Source organism: Xiphias gladius, chromosome 10 (assembly GCF_016859285.1).
Source record: "Xiphias gladius isolate SHS-SW01 ecotype Sanya breed wild chromosome 10, ASM1685928v1, whole genome shotgun sequence".
NCBI classification, from domain to species: Eukaryota; Metazoa; Chordata; class Actinopteri; order Istiophoriformes; family Xiphiidae; genus Xiphias; species Xiphias gladius.
Genome location: NC_053409.1, coordinates 13316599 through 13336852, shown reverse-complemented (window position 1 = coordinate 13336852; position 20254 = coordinate 13316599). Strand labels below are relative to the sequence as shown.

General features: G+C 41.0%; 2 protein-coding genes across 3 annotated transcripts; one reads left to right on the top strand and one right to left on the bottom strand.

Annotated features, from left to right (window-relative positions):
* Nucleotides 1-261: 261 nt before the first annotated feature.
* tdrd9 (tudor domain containing 9) lies at nucleotides 262-20254 on the bottom strand. Its single transcript, XM_040136686.1, has 35 exons — nucleotides 20017-20254; nucleotides 14791-14870; nucleotides 14594-14661; nucleotides 13832-14053; nucleotides 12433-12555; nucleotides 12004-12084; nucleotides 11745-11909; nucleotides 11548-11651; nucleotides 11331-11450; nucleotides 11027-11111; nucleotides 10894-10951; nucleotides 10666-10770; nucleotides 10482-10579; nucleotides 10257-10388; nucleotides 9524-9686; nucleotides 9293-9356; nucleotides 8680-8743; nucleotides 8524-8568; nucleotides 8047-8100; nucleotides 7486-7602; nucleotides 7219-7326; nucleotides 6913-7013; nucleotides 6626-6796; nucleotides 5576-5687; nucleotides 5218-5433; nucleotides 4246-4335; nucleotides 3880-4137; nucleotides 3055-3222; nucleotides 2546-2616; nucleotides 2364-2473; nucleotides 1637-1733; nucleotides 1419-1557; nucleotides 709-827; nucleotides 545-617; nucleotides 262-405 (listed from the first exon to the last, which is right to left on the bottom strand). Exons 1-35 carry the CDS (start codon nucleotides 20142-20144, stop codon nucleotides 307-309), a joined length of 4008 nt encoding a protein of 1335 aa, XP_039992620.1. The 5' UTR covers nucleotides 20145-20254; the 3' UTR covers nucleotides 262-306.
* Nucleotides 16591-18667, top strand: rd3l (RD3 like). 2 transcript variants are annotated; one of them, XM_040136694.1, is made up of 3 exons: nucleotides 16591-16691; nucleotides 17152-17483; nucleotides 18141-18667. In XM_040136694.1, exons 2-3 carry the CDS (start codon nucleotides 17179-17181, stop codon nucleotides 18502-18504), a joined length of 669 nt encoding a protein of 222 aa, XP_039992628.1. In that variant the 5' UTR covers nucleotides 16591-16691; nucleotides 17152-17178; the 3' UTR covers nucleotides 18505-18667. The 2 variants fall into 2 exon arrangements, with proteins under 2 accessions (XP_039992628.1, XP_039992627.1); XM_040136693.1 differs by having other exon boundaries at nucleotides 16597-16708.

Genomic DNA, 20254 nt, shown 5'->3' with positions numbered 1-20254 from the left:
CCAGTGCTGAAACAATGTTACAACAAGCTATGCAGGAGGAATCTAATCAGTGAACTGTATACTTCTTCTTACAGTCAACTGTTTAAACAGGGAAAAACTACCTTAGTAACAGCTGCAAACAACAAAGAAAGGACTGAGGATTTTGCTGTGCTGCTGGAAGCTACAGTTCCACTTGAACATTAAATAAAAAACATAAAACATATACAATCCTCTGAACATTAATAAATTAAATTAAAATTTTTGGCAACTGCTAGTATTACAACATTAGAATCCGTTCAAGAAAAATGTATGGATTACTGTGCCTTTTTAAGTGTTGAGGAGAGTGACAGGATGTAGCTGGAAGAGAACACCTCTCGTCTTTCCACCTCCAGGCTCCATGATATCCATCCTCAGAGAGGGATCCACCTGCGGGACCAAAACACAAAACTTTAAAACACACACAGACAACTAAAATGTGTTGAAAACTAAGCAGCATGTATGTGGAAGAGCTGATGATCGAATGCTAAGTAGCAGAACTGGATGAAGCAGCACCAAAATAACATACCTGGTTCCATTTCTCCAGTTTCTCGTAGTACACTGGAGTGACAGCTTTCCTTGGGGGTGACTTGGTGAACAGTCTACATTACACAATAAGAACATAGTTTAATAAATGCATACACACTGTTTGAACATTTAAGCTCGATTTCTGTGGGCGTATGTGTGTGTAACCTCATGAGGCGGTCTCGACAGTCCGACTGCAGGTGACTGATCCTGTCAGGCCCCAGATGCAGAGTTCCGCTGGGCCCATCGCACAGCAGACGGTTTATAGCCACTCGTAACGCATTTATCTGAAAAAAGAGAGAAAACACAACTAACCCATCAACACACAGGACACAGTGCTACATCATGTAATAGAGCCATTGAAGTATTGTGGTAATAGGCACAAGGCCCAGTGCTGTAGATCATTAATACACTACAGTAATGTACAACATGTTCTTGAGTTTATTACAGCTATTTTACTACAGCTTTATTTTAGATATGTATTATTCATTGTTGAGATACTAAGATTTAAAAAAAAAAAAAAAAAAAAAAAATCATACTGAGAAATCTTACTTAGATTCCACGAAGAAATATGTTCCTCAAAAAAGAGTAAATCCCATCAGTAATAAATAAAATATTGCTCCATGTCTTCCTGTTCACGCTTTCATTAAGTCACTAACAGCTTGGAGAAACACTTTCAACTCCATATATGTCAGGGACCAAGGAAGTGCTGATACCCAGCTTTGTTTTTTGTCCCGGAGCATGAGGTGAAAAAAGCTGAAAGTAGTGACACTGAGATGCTGCCAATGAGTGACACAGATCTGAGGAAACTAATTTGTGTTCCTGCCCACTGTTGGGCACAACACATCTGTCTCTCTGCATCTGGTGACAGCTGTTACCTCAGTGATGTCCTCAACATCAAATTTGACGTCAAAGGCGAGTTCAGTGTCGTGCTCTGGTAGGATGCCCTCTTGTGTTTGACTGTTCCAACCCAGTCCACAAAGGGCACCAGTGTAGCAGGTCCTCTCTTGATTAGTGCTAAAAAAAAAATATAAACACGAGTTTTTGATTGTGCCACCTTTGAGGTGTGTAATGTAAGTCAGGGTGTCTAACTAACCGTAACTCCATGATGGGGGTGAAGAGCATGGTAACAAGAGCCGGCAGTCCGGGTAGGTCTGGCATGATGGAGGTATCTCTCAGGAGAATGCGTGTACCTGCAACACAATAACCGATTTTGACATTTGGAAGAGGAAGAAATTCATGAAGAAGAAGATCAAGCTGAAAAACATACAGCCCTAGCTGATTACGGCCCTTATAACATTCTGATAAATGCGTTAGCAATTTTTCACATTCAGCAGTTGGAGCGACATTAGCATTCATTTTAAGTCGTGTTTCTGGCCACCTGACAAATGTTGTTCACAAGTTCACTAGTCATTACCAAATCCTAAGAAAAATATCTGGGTCTTCAGCCTACTGTATGCTCACTATGGTCACTAGCTAGTTGCTAACTTTGTTTGTTTGCTGTTTGGTGATGGACAGGTAGTGTAATGTGAGTTTATCACAGCTTTTTTGCTGAGCGCAGCTGCCTGCTGCTGTAAAGAGTAGAAAACAATGGAATTTACAACTAAAACAATGACCGAAAAGAGACTAAAAAGCTCTGTAGAGGTGGGGGGGACTGCAAAATTGGCTGAAAGTTTTCTGTGTACATGTTAATACTAGTAATCCCTTTCACATTACGTAAACATTTGATCCACTGTTAACCTTAACATATTGATTAGTGGTGTTTTCAGATGTACCATAATGTCTGTGAGTTCATATTTATGATAATATTTTGTCTCTGGTACCTGTGGAGTTGACTGACACAGTCCCGGTCACCAGCATCCTCTGATGTTTGTAGTGAGGGTTTTCATTCAGGCTCAGGGAGTTGATGCTGCTCCTGTCTATACACACTGTCCTGGAGGAGGACACACTCATAAGCAATGAAAACTTGCAAGTTTAATTTGGTCATGGTGTGTGTAATGCTTACTTGTAGTAAGTTTTGTGGCTCAAGCTGTGGAAGTTTATCTTGTGAGGACTGTTTGGTCCATGCAGACGAACCTATAGTGTCAAAGACAAGACAGCAGTCAGACATCAACCGATGTATTCATGCATCTATTGGTTTTTATGATTCAGAGCTGCAGTCACCCTGTCGTCATTGTTCTAGCAGACAGACTGGGTGTGCCTCTGAATGAACACCAACACATGAACTGAGCCACTGCAATGGCTCCATCTGCTGGACAAAACCATCATCCAACCAACATCAAAATATCAGCATCTCAGACACATTAAGCCATTTTTAATACAAAGGCTTTTTCTTAAGTGACTGTATTTTTTTCTTACTGTTTTTGATCCTTGTTACTGTCTTTAGATTTCTAAAGCACTTTGTGACACTGTTTTTAAGAAGTGCTATGAAATTAAATCATTATTATTTAGCATTACTAAAATTTTGGTACAAATATAATATGAAAATGTTCTGTGAACAGTGGTGTATCTTGCCTTTGACTTGGAAAAGGACTGGCTGCTCTTGGAAAAGTGAGCAAGCAGGTTATCAATGAGATCCTTCTCCTCTTTCTTGCGATCCTTCCAGGAGCTGCTGGCAGTGTTGGGGACATATGTACCAGTTTCTATGTCCTTGTACAGGGACATCAGCGCCTCATGGTTTTGCTGCATGAGCACACAAAGATCAGACATCTTGACTAAGAAAACACACCGCATTTGTAAAGTTTTTTCAGAACCTGGGCTGACCTATTTTTTTCTTTAAAAAATCCATTACGTTCCGTCTCAACAAATCAGGGCTTCTTGTAGGGCTTTACATTTAGCTTGGGTCCAAACCCCCCCCCAAAAACTCCATTAATCAGGCTTTTATCTTAATTGAGATCAATACAACGTTGCTCACAAAATCCAACCACAACATCTGCAGGGAAAAAAAATCAGTACTGAAAATACAACAGGGAACTTTTAGAGACATCACTGTGTCAGCAATGCAGTGTTGTTACAACACACACAATACCTACTTTGCCATATTCTGGCAAATCTAATGACCACTGAACAGTTGAACATACAAAGCATTTAAATTGACTGGGATTAAGCAGAATGTGCTCTAAGTCTGGTTTATATGGATGTTGTGATTCCATTTATTTGTCATTTAAACTTTGGTGTGCAGCTTTTAAGCCTGCAAAGGGCAAGTCGTTGATATTAAAAGGATACGTTTTAGGTGAAGTATCACTGTAAGTAGAGCGTGTTATGTTTTTTGATTTACTCATATATTGCACACTGCCTAACACATTACATGTGGGTCAACATGGGCTCCCGTTGTGTCACCTTGGAATCAAAGCTCTCGTCTGCCTTCACTGCATGTCCTTCCTCCACCAAGATGTCTACCACGCTGGTGTTTGTTGTCTCTGTGTTGATGAGCACCTGAACACGCATGACATTGTGGAGGATAGAGTACAGCGACACAATGAGTGACTTGCCCTTCACGAGTGTGATGAAGCGGTCGCGGGCTCGGCTGCTCCACTGGTTCCCCAGGATGATGGACTGGGCTGAAGGACGCATTCCACTAACTTGGAACTCCTGAGCCTGAGACCACGAGCAGAGTGTCTGAGTATTAATATTTGTTCAGAGTTTGAACATGGGTGAGTTTGCAGTTACTTTCCATGAAAATAGTGCCACTCATGGCATTGCTACCTGGAAAGGGTGAGACAGGAGGTCAGAAGGGAGCTCTCTGAGGCTGCTGCAGGCAACAACCGCTGTGTTGCCAAAGTCCAAGAACACTACCTGAGAATGACAGGAAACATACTGTTCTCTGGTACATCAGGTGATATGAACAACTATCACTCACTCCTGTCAAGAATTATTTCCCTATGTTTAGTTTTTCATGTCAGGGGTTGACATTCAGATCAGTTTTCAAAGTTACTAGATTGAACACCTGGAGCCCCCTACCCCTTTGGTATGTGAGTGTATTCTGATGTAATCCCTTTAGTTCATGAGATCTATACAATACAAAATACTCACTTGTCTGAATAAATACAAAATACAGACACCTGACCTAACAACTGCCTGTTCTGGCCAGTGATACTTTAATTTTCTGCAGATTTACACATATATAATTATTCTTCTTTTCTCTGCTTTCACTAACTTCATGTCTTTAGTAGAGATTTCTTTTCCTGGCATCTGGCTGGATCACAATCATTTCAGACAGATTTTGGGCTGAAACCTCAGCTAGAAAACTGTACAACTTGGTGCAATCTGTTCCAGTAGCATTAAATACACTGTACTGAGCTACCTCAAGCACATTCATGGAAGAAAAAAGTTGGTTAATTCACTACTTAATCAGTTGTACCACCATGTCAACATTCTGCAAGTCTGAAAACAAACAAGAAATCATTCTCCAACAAAGGAAACATACTGACCTCTAATTTCATAAGCAAACCGATCTATTACAACCACTGGTGAAAAGGCAATATAAAAATAAGTTTCAATTCCTTGTTATAAAAACAGTAATAGTGTGAAGGCCATAAGGTTCTCCTATGAGGGAAAGTTGCTGTGAAAAGACATGAGAAATCAGACAGGAAAGAAGTAAAGTACATTTGTTATAAGATAATTGAATGGCTGTAGTACATCTTGACCAGAGAACTGCAGTATGTGAGCGATATTCACCTCCACTGTATTGCCACGCATGTGCAGGATTTTGGCGCGGTAGTACAAGCACTGCTCATTGATCTCAGAGTACGGAGCCAGACACAGCAGGTTGGGGTAGAGTGATACAGTTACAGGATGCAGTGTACGCATGTTAATATCGGCAGTCAGATGGCGCTGCTTCTCCAAGCTGGCTTCATCTGCCTGGAACCCCCAGAAATGTCCCACCTCCACCACCTGCAGCAGAGATCAGAGTTAAGAGTGGACACGTTCATTAAAGATTCAGACATTTAGTCAAAAACCCAACAGATGGCTCTCAGAGTTTTTCACTGTATCTCTTTTGACATTAGTCAGACCTAGTTAAATGTAGAGGACTGACCTCTGTGATGTTGACCACAAACAAGTGGTTGGGGGGGAGCTTGTCTGGGTCAATAGTGCTGCTCACCACTCCCACTGGGCAGACTGACTGGCTCTGGAAATCTACATTCACTCTGCACAGAAATGGCCCAGAGAGAATTGGAATTTAATGTTATGGGCACATTCACTTTCACTGTACTCACACTGTGAACAAGGTGTCAAAATGTATTTACTGCTACTTTGATGCTGAACGTCATAATGTCACATTATTTTAATGAGTTAACAGTGCCGTCTAGCAAGTGGTCACAAGGTGTCCTAAATCAAAATTTAGTTTGCAAACATAAAAGTTAATTCAGTTTACTACTGACCACAACAATTGATGCAATTATTTTCCAAGTAGTGTTTATCAGACGAGAGTGCAAGTATCAGTATTAGAGAAGATTCTCTGTGTCTTAGATAATGTATCTTGTATTAAGGTAAATGCTTGTCAGTATGTGGGCTTGAATCCATTTCCTTTCGTTTGAGAGGAGCATTAAGAAATGATACCAAAGTATCACAGTGGAAAATATATGAGGTTTCCAAAACATGCCAACATTGTTAAAGTTTTAGACAGGTAGAAATATCACTATTACAGGGAAAGTAATCAGTGAGAATAGTCTGTTGGCTGTATTATTGTTGGATGTCTAATAATATGCCATGTCACCCCATCTCACACATCCCAGAGGGAGGTAGGAAGACGTTGGTGCTGTGTCTGCCTAAAACCTGCCCTCTGAGTCAAAGTGATTGCTGTGGAAAGTCATGCAGAGCGCTAGGATGTCAGATTACATTAAGGCTCAGTGCATGGGCAGTGACCAATGCAGCCTGTGGTGCAGGGGCTCCACTTTCCAAAAAGACGGTCTAAGCCCTCAAAAGACAGACACGGTCAAACCCTTGTGCTCTTAATAATCGTTTCCTCAATGATCAAGGTTAAAATAATTCTACAAATTCATGCAGCAACAGATTTCATTCACTCAGGTTAAGGAGAGAAGAAAAGTTCAGTATAGGTGTCCCTAAGGTGTGAATAGAACCGTACCGTGAATATTTCATGTGAGTTATGTTTCTGTTCCCAGCACATTTTTCTATTTGTTCAATGGAGTAAACAGACAGCTCCATGGGAGGACTCTGCTGGGCCAGGAGGAGGGCAAGGGAAACCTCAGGCAGCACCCCCGATTCTTGACATGTCCTGTAGAACTCCACGTACGCTCTGAGTGCGAGCACACACACAGTCATAATAATGTGTGCGCAAATTTAGCTTCTTTATAAAAAATGCATAGTATAGACAAAGTGCTGAGGCTTGATGTCTGATTTGCCTCCATTTACCTAGAGCTCTCAAAGGAAATGGCTTTGACCTGTCCACACAGGCGGAACAGAGACTGCAGCTGCTTGTAGTACAGGAAACTGTACGGAGGGAGGTTCCTCACCTGGACACAACACAGCGTCTTATGTGACAATTACATGATCCCTACTTCCTATGTAACAAGTCTATAAGATTATAGTCATAGTAGCAGCCCCATTAGAGTAAAGTATCAATCAACAAAATTTTAAGTTCAGCCTTTTCTAAACATGTGTCACAGAAATGAATTCAAACAATAATCAGTTCTTCGCTGTCAACACTAAGGGTTATACCATCACTGTCGTTCTTGGGTTGAAGCCACTTAATTCTCTGGAGGCCAGGTCTTCATCTATTTCCCCTTGTACAAAGTAGTTTGGGTAATAGGCACCAGCAATGACCACCTAGGTGCAATCGAAAACAAACTGACATTCAGGTGTGTATATACACGACTGAATATTTATTCAATCCAATTACCGGATCTGAGGTGTACACTCTATAACGACACTTGGACCTGGGAGATCATTTATGGTACACCCATCATGTCCAGCACTGAGTCTAACCTGAAGAATGAACTTCTGCCTGTGTATGCTGGTGTAGTCAGATGGTTGAATATTGTCTGGCACATTCATGTTGAACTGGGACACACGTCTCTTCAGGTCCTCATACAGCTCTGCAACCTGGACAGTGAGTTACTGCTGAGGAGATCTGGGCCACAATATTTTTCAAACAGCTTCATTTCAAACGATTAGCTCATTAAGACTGGATGTTGACATTTTTACTAATACATGAGAAAACTGTCAAGTGTGTACCAGCAAGCTATAATCATATAGTTCAACTCTGTCACAAACCTTTAAGAAAAAATAGTTTTGTCTGTAAACTCCATTCTTGCCATTGGCTGTACAACTGCTACTGAAGAACAACAGCATTATACAGACGACATATTTACAACCAACACTGTCAGTCACTTAGCAGAAGCAAGTTACATTCTTGGTAAAACACCACTACAAAACTGCAGGAATTAACCCTGTTGTTCACTGCCAGACTAGGATGGTCGATGAAAAAGACATCCTGTAATGTCTCAGTGAACTCATGTGACCCAGCTCTCTGCATCGTCTCTTTACCTCCCTGATCCTCTTGATCTGAATGAAGTTCTCTTTTCCCCAGTCCAGCTCGTCCTAACAGGAGAAAACAGCAAAGGCAAAGAAATATCACACTTCAAGAAAAAACACAGAAGAGAAGGAGTGCTGCATTGGTTTATAATGTCCAAAACAAAGGTTTTATTGTACAGTTTGACTCATTAACCAATGGACAACACTCATTACATCTACTTTCCCTTGGCGTCTGCTCTGTAAGCTATAGCACTGTACTATATGTTGTTCACACAGTGCTATGTTGATTCATTAACAATGGCACACATGTTTACTACGATACAGATCATAAAAACAATTTAAGATGAATAACTGTGGCGTTTCAATGGATGGCTCCGTACAACAAAGGCAGACCATTCTTATTTTCAAGCTGCAAAATAATAAAATCAGCATATTTTTATGTTTGTTTCTTTTTTCAGTGAGCTTGCGTTTGGTTGTTATTTTGTTTACCTTTGGGTGTCTCAGCTGTCCTCTCTTTTTGGATGAGTGCCATGCCTAACAGTGAGACAATAAGGAAGGGTTAAAAAAAAAAAAAAAGCCATTAGGCAAATATGTAAACCCACTGAACACCACAATTTACTGTTGACTTGGCATCAAACACATTACCTTGAAGGCATTGACAAATGCTATTGAATCACTTGGTGTGCCACGGGCAAAGGCCAACTTGCTCCTGGAATCACACATATTAGTCAGTGCACATAGAAAAAAAGATACAATACACAGAACCTGTTTCTGGCATGAAAGTAATCTGATGAAAAAATGTCGCAATTTGCAACATGGACCTTGTATATGGCCACTATAAGAAAAACTTTTTTTTTCTCTTTTAGCAAATCATACAAATATCCTCCAGGGGAAACCAGGACTTGAAGAGAACAATGCATGGACGCCTGGACATGGTATGACAGAGACTTTTTTATGACCACAATCTTTGTGTTCTTTTTTTTAATTTCATTATTTTTAGTGTCCACAAAGGAAGGCATTGTGTTGACTGTGAACATCAGTTGTCTACTGCAAGGCACCTCATTAGCCACAAAACAATGTGATGGGGCTAAAGATATAAATGTAAGTCAAAAGTCCATAGAGGGGTCTGACTTCCATGGAATTACATGACAACATAATTTCACCAATATCCCGTGCCACTTTGTTGAGACACAAAAACTATCTATATACTGACAGCCTGGCGGTCTGTGAATCATTGCATCAACTGGATGTGGCTCACCTGTGGCCAGCAAGCTGCTGCATGGATGGTATGGCAAAAAAACTCTTCAGAGAGTGCGAGGCAACTGAGGATAAAAGAAACTAACACTCACAAAAACATGTTACATGCACACAAATGGATTCCAAGAGTGCAGTAATGACAGATTTGTTAACCAATCTATGTCTCTACGACTGTACACACGTGCATATGCTGTAACTGAGGTCCATTCCGGGTGCATAATGATAGACTGACCTATGATGAGGCACTCGTCCAGGCAGCCAAAGACGTGGCCCAGGACAATCATCTTCCCCAGGTACAGGTCCACAGGCAAGTGGGCCAGCACTCGACCCAAAAACGTTAGCTCGCCATCTTCATTTTGACCCCTGTCATCACTTTTCACAGACAGTGCGCCCATCTGCAGAATAAAACACCCAACTAGGTTCAAGACAACAAGCTTTATTTATACCAATAATCAATTCCTAAACCGTACCTCAAATTAACAGTTTTATTTTTAATGTTTGATGATTTGGGCATGTAAATGACTTACCTGCGTTTTTTATTATGACCTCATTATCTTGAAATGCCTTTGTAAAGCACTTTGTAACTTTGTTTAACTTGCTCTAAAACTATTACACACACACACACACACACACACACACACACACACACACACACACACACACACACACACATATATATATAAAATCTGAAATGTTTATAATTTATCAGTGATGGAAACAAAACCGAATCAAGATAACACTGCCCTACATTGCTCTCACCTAACGGACTTGACAATCTTAACACTGGCTGACGCAAAGCTCCTGTGAGACAACTCCAGGTCTAATACACTGTGACAGAGCTGAGTGGTCAGCTGCCTGCCCGAATACATAACAGTCATCATTACAGCCACAAATTCATACGTACTTGACTAGACATTAATGACTCTCTCAGGGAAGAATCATCAATCTGCCATCTTTTTACTGACCTCTTTGAGTTGGAGCACGGTTCTCACTATGTCTCCAAGGTTGGGGGGTGAGAGGGCTGTTGAGAGGATGGAGCGGGGATCTCCCAAGTCCAGCAGCTTCACCTTCAGCATGATGGAGGCCAAGGGGGCAAGCTTTGAGGGAGGCAAACAGTATGGCATAGATTGATTGTCAGAGGCATGCTGGAAACTGTGCGAAATCTCTGGTTTTTGAACATATTCTTTTACCAGCATCTCAGGGATCATGTAGTCTGGGATTTCATTCCTCCAGAACTCTTTAGTGACAAGTCGGTAACAGTAGCCCTTAGATACTCGTCCTGCCCTTCCTGACAAAAAGAGGAAATAAGTAAGAGAGATCAGAAGTGAACACTTGCACTTTGCAGTTAAAAGTTCTGTGCTGTAGTTGACATACCCCTGCGCTGGTTGCAGTTGGTTTTGGATGCCCAGGTGAGACGCAGAGACTGATAATTGGTATCTTGGTCACAGACCAAGTGACGGGCCAAGCAGAAGTCAATCACTGTGATGGTAAATAAGCACCAATTCCAATTAAAATTAAAAAATAAAATAAAATAAAATAAAAATTTCATCACCCTAGCCTTCACCAAGGTACAAAACCAAACCAAGCTGAGGGAAAATCCACCATATTTGACATCCAGAACAGTCACTGAACTCTCAGCGATGTTGGTGGAGAGGATGACCTGTGAAGATGAAACAATCTTCAGTACAGTAGGTACTAAGAACACATGTGAAACGGAATAAGATAAACTGTTTACCTTCCTGTATCCAGGGACAGGGGGCAGAAACACACCGTTTTGCTCCTCAAGGGTCACAGTGGAGTGGAGAGGATAAACCTGCAACCTGAATATTCATCATAATGGTAAATATAAACATTCGTCACAAGTAAAGAGGTAATGTAGGTTAATAAGCACTATGAATTTTAGTGGTTAATTCTGATCAATATTACTGACACACAAAACTGACTTCTCTTAAAAAAGGAAGCCAGTGAAACAGATAAAGTAGAAGATATGTGTTAGCTACAGAAAAAGGTTAAACGTAGAGGTAAACTCAAAAGCTCACCTTTTGTGGACCAGCTTGGCCAAGGCCTCCTGCATGTAGCTTATCTCGTGTATACCAGGAAGGAAAACCAGCACACTGCCTCTCTCTGACGAAGTCATGCCAACTTCTTTCTCAGCTTTGCTGCTCACACACAAACACACATTTCAACACATAACTGAACAAACGGGACAACGTGTCTGACCTAGCAGTTAAGTGCGCTAAGACGCCAAGGCTTCACCTGGAATCTCTGCCCTCCATCTCATCAAAGCTCTGGATGAGACTGATGGCAAGATTGTACATCTCTATTGAGATATGAGGGTCATCTGGATGAGGTGACTCAACCTGGTGAAGAAGCATACAAATATGTAGACATACTCTGTTTGGCCTCGCAATACAAAGAATAGAAGCATCCGCAAACAATTACCATCTCATTACCCTCTTTGGAAACAGGTTGTGAATGTCATCCAGATAAAACTCCTCAATGGCATAGGGTACGCCTTCCACTTCAAACACGTAGGCTGGGTTCATCTTGCCCCGAACTGGTGTGCCAAAGTACTCAGCAAACTGTCTGCAGTTAATGGTGGCTGACATGAGGATGATCTGGAAGAAAAAAAAAAAAAAAAGTTACATGAGTGAGAGTTCATATGACTGAGGAGGAACAGAGGAGGGATATTTACTTGGATTTAACAATTACCTTGACATAACGAGAGTTGGAATGAAGGAGTTTTCTCAAAACCAGTAAGAGAAAGTCCATCTCCTCAGTGCGCTCGTGAACCTTGGGCAAAGGTAGAGTAGTTAAACGGCTATATTTGGACCCAATAGTCAAGAATCAAATGATTAAGCCATGCACCTGAAGTAGCACAAAATGTTAGATGAAACCAAAGCAAAACATAACAGACGTAATTGCAGCAGATAATTACAGAAAAATAAAATGTAATGAACTTGAATTAAACAAGTCCATCTTACTCACAAATGAATAATATGAATAATATATTGATTCAATATGCAACATACAGGCTTGTTTTAGACAAAATAATTTGCGATCTAGCCAAAAAACATGAACTCAAAATTTCAGGTTCCAGTTTACAGAGAAATGCACATGTACACTTAAAATGATCTGCACCTCATCTAGGAAGATGTGGGAGTACTCTGTGAGGCACTTGGCTGAAACCAGTTTTTGCAGCAGCACTCCTGTAGTCATGTAGATTAGTCGGGTGTGCTCAGTAGCCATCTTCTCCAGTCCAACCTGAAATACCAATATTCAGAATTGAATTCATAAATCTGTCCGACACATATCCTAGTATTTTGACATTGAAAATAAATTCCATCGCTTTTTGACAGTCTCACTAAGACTTAGGACTTGTTACTCTATAAAAGGTTCACTGTCTCAGACTCCTATCATCTGAGAACATCAGCTCAATGATAATGTTCTTATCACCACCCTGTTTCCCTGGGGGATGTCCCTTCGGTAGTGCCATACCATCTATGTTTTGTTTTCCTGACCATGATTATAAATACTGTTTTAGGTACAATTTTTATTGCATTACAGCACTGCACAGATTCACTGAGTTCCAGAGCACATTACAACCCCCCAATCTTTTGTTATAAAATTTTCCAGTAGCAAAACAAGACATTCCTTTTTGAAACAGAGAAATATCGTCTCCATTTGGTTCCCATCAGTAAGATTATATTCCACTGACTCAAAAAGGTGAACAGCAGAGACCACAGTAAACTTACTCTACAGTGCCTTTAGGCCTCAACTTTTTCCAGTGTCTTAAAACTAATGCCTGCCAACACGACTATTTCTGGTTGGTTTTGGAGTAAATACCAGTGACCTGAGATAAAATCCATTGCTACCCCGTGTCTGACCTCAGGGAAATACTTTTTGGTTCACTGACTCAACTCTAAGCATAGAAGAACTTTCCATTCACTGACTGCATGACTTTCATAAACCTAAACAAACAATACGAAGGGGAACAAGGAAAGAGCTCTCTCCTCAAAGGACAAAAACTAATAATCATCTAAGCAAATAAAGAACATAATGCTCAGGTAATGCTGCATGTCCTGAGCATTATATCTCTTACTAACATCAACTGTTTATTATTGCTCCCACTTTCAGTGAAATCATCCTTAACTCCTGAGGTCTGCACCGAGCGGAGGAGACAACAGTTATTAATAGACACACAGTTTAAGAGCTCTGCACAATACACCAAGACACCCTAGTAGTAATGCACATACAACAGCCTGTTAACACATGCATACAAAAACTCAAACTTAAGCAGTGACAGAGATGCAATGAGTGCTTTTTGTGCAGTCTTAACCAAGGTCAACCACTCCAGGTCAATGCTCAGTTAATGCAGTGCAACAACTGTTACATAACTTCTGCACAGGTGCCACTCTCTTCCTTTTTCTTCTTCATATATTAAAAAATAAATACACACATGGGCCTGCATATGTGCAGGTGTATGTATCTGCATTGCACAGTTAAAGTAAATCAGATTCCCTCTAAATGTTATACCAACCTGATATCCAACAAGACTACCCAGGGTACACTTCCGCTGTGTGGCAACCCATCGAGCAATACTGGTGGCCCCAATTTTGCGTGGTTGGGTGACAACGATGTTGCACGAGGCATTTTTCTCATTGTAGTGGTCCAGAATATATTGTGGCAGCTGGGTGGTCTTGCCACTGCCTGTGGCTCCTCGAATAATCACTACAGAGTTGTTTTCTATGAGGGAAATCAGCTGGAAGCAGGCACGCACGCACGCACACACACACACGCGCACAAAGACACACAAATAAAACAAACACAAGCAGACACGTGTGTAGTTAACAAAAAGAGAAACCCCATTTTGCCATTTGTACCATATCACTGAAATAAAAAAGAAATTTAAAAAACAAGCTTTGAAATTGTAGAGCAGATGGATGTGCTAAGCTGATTTGTAACTAGAAGTCCAGACTTTATAATCTGCATTAAGAAAGTGCGGCTTAAATGACAGCATGAGCTCCTAAAACATACACACACCACTCTGTATTAGACAAAAGAAAATTCTAGCCTGGTGAATTTCAAGTTAGGTGTTGTCCTGCAGCATCAAGTAACAGCGAGTTCATCTTGAACAAACAGTAAAAGCTTAAAAGTACCAGTGTCCTGAGGACATAGTGACAATTTCAGTAAATCTCCTTATATGACCAAAAGAAAAAGAACTACAGGAGAATGAATGTGCACTTCAAGACCTTCAGGCTTTGTGGTTGGGTGTATGGGGCATATGGACACTACATTTTACCTCCTGTCTGTTTTTGGTTATGGGCAAGCTGGGGTACTCATAGCTGGCAAGTGGAGGAGGAGCAGTACCTGAGGATTCAGATTAAAATGCATGAGAAATTAAGTATTAAACAGTATTTAGCTGATTTCTGTATATTTAACAATGTACGCAAATATGATTGAGGACAAGAAAAAGCTAACAGAAAATGTAATACTCACTCCCTGCAGATTCCTGTTTTTTTCTCCCTCCATCAGAGTTCACATTCTTCAGGCTGCCCTCATCAAGAACCTCTGATGGTCTGAGAAGAAACAAAATAAAATCAATTTTAAGCAGTTTATAATTTTTGAGGCTCTATTAACCAACTGCAATAACGTCAAAACTTGCACAGTCTATAGTAACCTGTTGGTTGTGATTTTGGGCTATATAAATTACAATGACTTGATATTAAATAAGCCACTATGTTAGGAAATGACATAGTTTCCCCGGTTTCCCCTTACATTACAAAGATACTTGATTCAATATATACGACCACACAGAAATCTTTAAACATTCTGCTCATATGTGACAACAAGTTTCCTTCTCTCTATTCATATGTGATAGATAATATTCCTTCTTCGGTAATTCTGGGCAGCAAAGAATAGGTTAAGAATATAGTGTAACAATTCTTCAGTTTACACCAGCTAGTTTAATCTCAGAAAGAATTACTGCCAAAGTCCCAAGGAGCACTGGTAAAGACAAGCTAAAATTAGAGGCTGAGCCCCACAGCAGCTTTAACAAATTCCCTTCCAGATTCTGGATAAATTTTAGATCAGTGCATCAGTGCCATGTTTTATTTCTGAATGCAATAACGTGTAGCAATGTGAATATGCTACAGTCTGTCAGCTGTCATCACCTTAGCTACATCCGTTGTGGCTAATGCTGGGTACTGCAGCATGTAATGCTATTTGACACACTAGGCAGACCAAGACTAGGGCAATTCTCAGAAATTAAGGTTTTTTTATGATCACTGATAAAAACACTACTTCGAATATGAGTAACACCGAGTTTCTAATTAGAAGTAAAGTTCAAATCCAAGTTCACAGTGGGTGAAAATGCCAGCAGCTCTGCACACTTCATAACTTAATGCCACGTCTAACTTTGCTCCGAGTCTCTACCTCCTCTCATCTTTCCCTCTGGTCAGCTCAACCAGGCTTGCAGCACTGTAGCCAGGGGAGCATTCCCAGTTGTCTCTGCTTCTCCCTTTCTCTTCATGAGTGGAGGATTTTATTGCAACAGCAGGCACAAACTCTTACAGTACTAAGAGGAGCTCAAATACAACACACCCACAGCTTGTGTGCACACATGCACTCTCGCCCTCTCCCTTTCTCTCCGATGCACACATTTCGTGCAAGCTACAAAGCAGCTGACCTTACAACAAAGCTGCACACTGCACAGAGTAGGGTAAAAGGAGAGGAGAGGTGACAGCTCTTAGTCAGTTAGCAGTGTATGGCTAACTCTCCTGGAAAAAGTCTGCGTGACAGGAGCAGTGGGAGGGATGATAAAGACAACAACTACGACACAAAGAGGAAAAACACTTCCAAGAGTCAAGACATTGGAGGATTACTGCCTTTGATGGCATCTGAAACCATGGGACATCGTCAACAGCGAGTGAAGGAATGAAGTTTACATGGACTTACAAAAAGCTGGAGACTGATCTCTGTAAAAAGCTCCTCTTTGCACAATTTCTGAATATATCACAAAAGCATCAGTGGTGCAGTTTTCACCTGTAAGTACAAATCTTTCCTTATAATTTTCAGCCAGATGTTAGTGTGATAATTCCGTCCTGTACATGCTGGAAGACTCACAGTTGTTTAAGTACTAGTCACTCTTAGAGCTTTGGAGCAGGAATCAAATCAGACACCAGAAAAGCACTGTTTTTCAACCTTACGAGGTGTAAAGTGTTTGGTGAGGCTGACCTCTGACCCTGCAGGCTGTGTAATCAATCTGAATCCCAGGTGGAAGCTGTGTTGAATCAATCAATTTGAGAAAAGGGCCAAATACACACAACTCGGACATTGTGCTTCACCGAGTTTAACTTGAACTGAAAGCAATCATAGAACCCATCAGGCAGAGACCAGAGGTCAGCGTATTTATGGGGTAATCATACTTCACTGTCAACCTTAAAATGTTAATTATAATAGGGCTACACAGTTTTGGATAAAACAAAAAATCAAAATTTGTTCACTAAGAATTGAGGTTGCGATTTTCTCTCACATTTGTCATCATGGTCTTTCAAGCTGAAATTTGACTCTGTTTTAGTACAACTGCAAGATTTTTTCATAGGGAATTTCTTGATTTTTACTTATTTTGTTGATTTTCCTCTAAAGCTTTTTCAAATGTTACGCTTCCATTTCTCTCTCTCACTAGATTTTTTTTTTATCTGCCCTTACGCAGTTTGTCACATGGTCTAATGTTCTCTTGTCTTTTGTACGTGCAACTTTGAGAAAAATTAGCACTTTGTTTGAATCAAGAGATATTCTAACATATTCAAATGCTTTTAAATGGCTTTCCAAAATAACAATGAATTCTTGCATTTTCAGTTTTCAGGACTATCTGCTGTGACTGCCATGCCCCTGTTCAACTGGATGAAGTGGTCACATGAGACAAGAGTGCAGACTCAGGATGAAGCGCAACCTCTTAAGACCCCAGGGATTGTGCCCAGCCGCATGTTGATCAGAGAGCTCCTGTGGCATGTGGAGGAACGTGAGCAGCTGGCAAGGGAACTGGAGCAAGACCACAGGCTGTCCCTGGGTCTCCACTGGTTTCAGAAATACCCTAGGTTACGGACCCTCATCCCCACAGCAGAGCTACACCAGCTAGAGTTCCTGTGTGCCCAGATCCCACCCCTCCATGCAGCCACCGTCCTTTCCAGGTGTTTAGTAGTGGCCATGCCCCTTCCCATCCTCACATTAAAAGGCTGTCAACAGTGGCTAGCTGCTACTACATCAACACAAGGCCTGACAGCAAGCAAAGCAGAGAAGACCCACAGGGAAAGGGAGGCAGGGAGAGCTGCCAAGAAAGCCACTATGTGTTACTGTCACAGAGGCAGGCGATGTGGGGTGTGAACATTTGAAGGTGAAGGATGCCCTGTCAGGCTGAGCGCAGCCAGACTGCCGGGGTTTCCTCTCACCATCTCTGTTAGCCATTATGATATTTTTAAAAAAAGGTTGAAGAGTTGTTCTACATGGTTGAACACTGTGACCTACTTACATATTTCCACTAAAAGTCACTACTAGGTTACTAGTCTGTACTTACATAACCACATTACCAAAGAATAACATGTTTAGTAAGATCTGTGTTATAATATTCGTACCATTTCCACAAATCTGTGCTGTTGTCCTAGATATGTCATTCGTGAAACTGCAACAGACTCAACAGCTGGAAGAGCATACAGGTCTTACATTTTGAGATGGGTGAAATATAGAAACATTAAAAACTCCCGACTGAAACTTTGGGAACACTGTGTTGATGCAAATCCTTGAAATTTCAATAAGTGTTCAATTAACTGTATTGGTGCATCCTTCCACAGGTTTCGTGAGGTGCTTGCCACTAACAACATAAGGCCCTGGGAGCTGGCATGTGTCTTCAAGCAGGTGCTGAGGGACTTCCTCAGCCAAAAGCAATATGATGAAGAGGATGACCTCTCAGTGCAGCCAGCACAGCTCCAACCAATGGAGGCTTGGACCAGCCGCTACAAAATGAAGCAGGGCTTTGTCACACCTGCCGTCCCCAACTGTGGAGACCACTCAAGGGAGGAGATCCCAACAATCTCTGGATATGTGGACCGGGCCATGCGGCACTCCAGTTCATCCACAGCCAACAGGGACTGGGACCTTCCATATTACTATCCAGGTCCTCTCAAGCCCAAAGGGGCATACAGCACGACACTGTGAGAGGAAACACTGTTCAAAACGTCGATCTTGTGTTTAACACAAGAAAAAACAGTCATCACATCCTCTGCATGGAGACGAGATTCAAAAACGTGATTATTATTGTTTGTATTAGTTTTAGACATTTCAAGGCTTATGACCAAAATACATTTGATTACAAGAACTAGTTTTTTGCCTGGCTCCTCTTTATAATGCCATACTTTTGAGTGGCTTTCTATAGTCCTAAATACAAATCTCAATTAGACTTCCAGAGTTGAGGATATATTTCAAAAGGTATATTGTCAGGTAGTCCAAGTGACGTCATGTGGTCACTGGCTGTGAAAACATACACAACCTAGACTAATGGGTCACAGCCTTTCTGGCTTGTGAGTCTTTAAGGTGATGCAATGTGTACATGGGACAGCTCATCACAGGCTGAAAATGTCTATGAGTTTTGAGAATTTCAACCAACGATTGATATTCCCTTCTCCCATTGTTTTGTCTGAACAGTTTTTAGAGCCATAAAGAGGTAAAACTATCAAGTGATTAACAATAGAAAAGTAAAGATTACAAAAAATGCTGAAAAATTAAACATAAATTGTGTATTATACATTTTTTTGTCTTATTTTTCCAAACTTGTTAATCATCCTGGCACCCCCAGGTTTGGAACCACTGACTTAGCCAGTTTAGATTTGGTAGCCAGACAGTAAGCAACACCTGATGTTTTTACTACTATTGTTTGTAAACAGTGAATGTTTAGGGAAACCTTCAGAGGTGGACACTGAGGTCATGTCCTCTATACTTAAATTTCATTGGAATTTGGGAGGTTTAGCCACCTGGGGAGATTTAACACTCTAGTTTCAAAAAGTACACAGAGGGTATTTAATTGGCTAATTTCATGTTCATTTCATATTTTTAGACTCAATATATTTTGACTTTATTATTCTACTAGTAGTGTTGCAAAGCCTTTCAAAAAAATTTAGACCTCAGTGGTGAAAATACAGAAAACAACTGTAAACATGAAAAATCTAAGCAGGTCAAACCTTTTTTTTTTGAGGGTGTTAATTTTGTGAAAACGTTCCTTTGACATGATTAAGAGTTTTAAGATTGAGGGCTGTATTAAAAAATAAATCATTTTAAAATAAATTACCTCAGAGTTTCACAACTAAATTAACATTTAAGCACTATTGGAAAGTAGTTAATCAGTTATATTTTAGGAAACCTAATACACTGTCAAGGAGAGGCAGCTTTCTTCTCTTACTGTAACACACCAACATTAGCCATTATAAATCTTTTGTTGCCATCATCATAGGGCTAGAGGCTGCCAAATAAAATACCGGCCGTGTTTAGACATCTCAAAACTCCCGCCTAGTTTGTGAATGACTGACCTCAGACAGTTTAGAGAGCTGGAGGTAGACACCTGGACCCTGGGATATCTTTTAGCTACTGGCGCAGGTGGGAAGCAGGGTTACTAGCTACCGTGACGTTAGCCAACTTTAAACCACTCAACATTAACTTTGCCTCAGGTTGTCTCACCTGGTCTCTTTCGACGCTGTTTCATCAAACTTTCTTTCAACCGCTTCTTCTCTGAGCTTAATGTTAGCAAACGTGGCCCCCGAGGTGAACCAGTCCGAAATCTGTTCTGCGGTGAACGCTTTGTCCATGTTGCAAGCGTTCAAAATAACCGTATTTTTCAGTCGTTTTTCTCTCGGTTGGCTCGGCTGAGCTTGAAGCGCGAGGCAACCGAGGTGAATGACCTTACGTCGCCCCCTCG

Bases quoted from the DNA above. Each gene is read 5' to 3' on its own strand.
- rd3l (XM_040136694.1), top strand. From the start codon at position 17,179: ATGCCCCTGTTCAACTGGATGAAGTGGTCACATGAGACAAGAGTGCAG. The intron at 17,484-18,140 runs GTGTTTAGTAGT...ATCCTTCCACAG, and splicing joins GCAGCCACCGTCCTTTCCAG to GTTTCGTGAGGTGCTTGCCA.
- tdrd9 (XM_040136686.1), bottom strand. From the start codon at position 20,144: ATGGACAAAGCGTTCACCGCAGAACAGATTTCGGACTGGTTCACCTCG. The intron at 10,771-10,893 runs GTGGATTTTCCC...TTACCATCACAG, and splicing joins TGTTCTGGATGTCAAATATG to TGATTGACTTCTGCTTGGCC. The intron at 8,569-8,679 runs GTAATGTGTTTG...TCTCACTGTTAG, and splicing joins CATTTGTCAATGCCTTCAAG to GCATGGCACTCATCCAAAAA.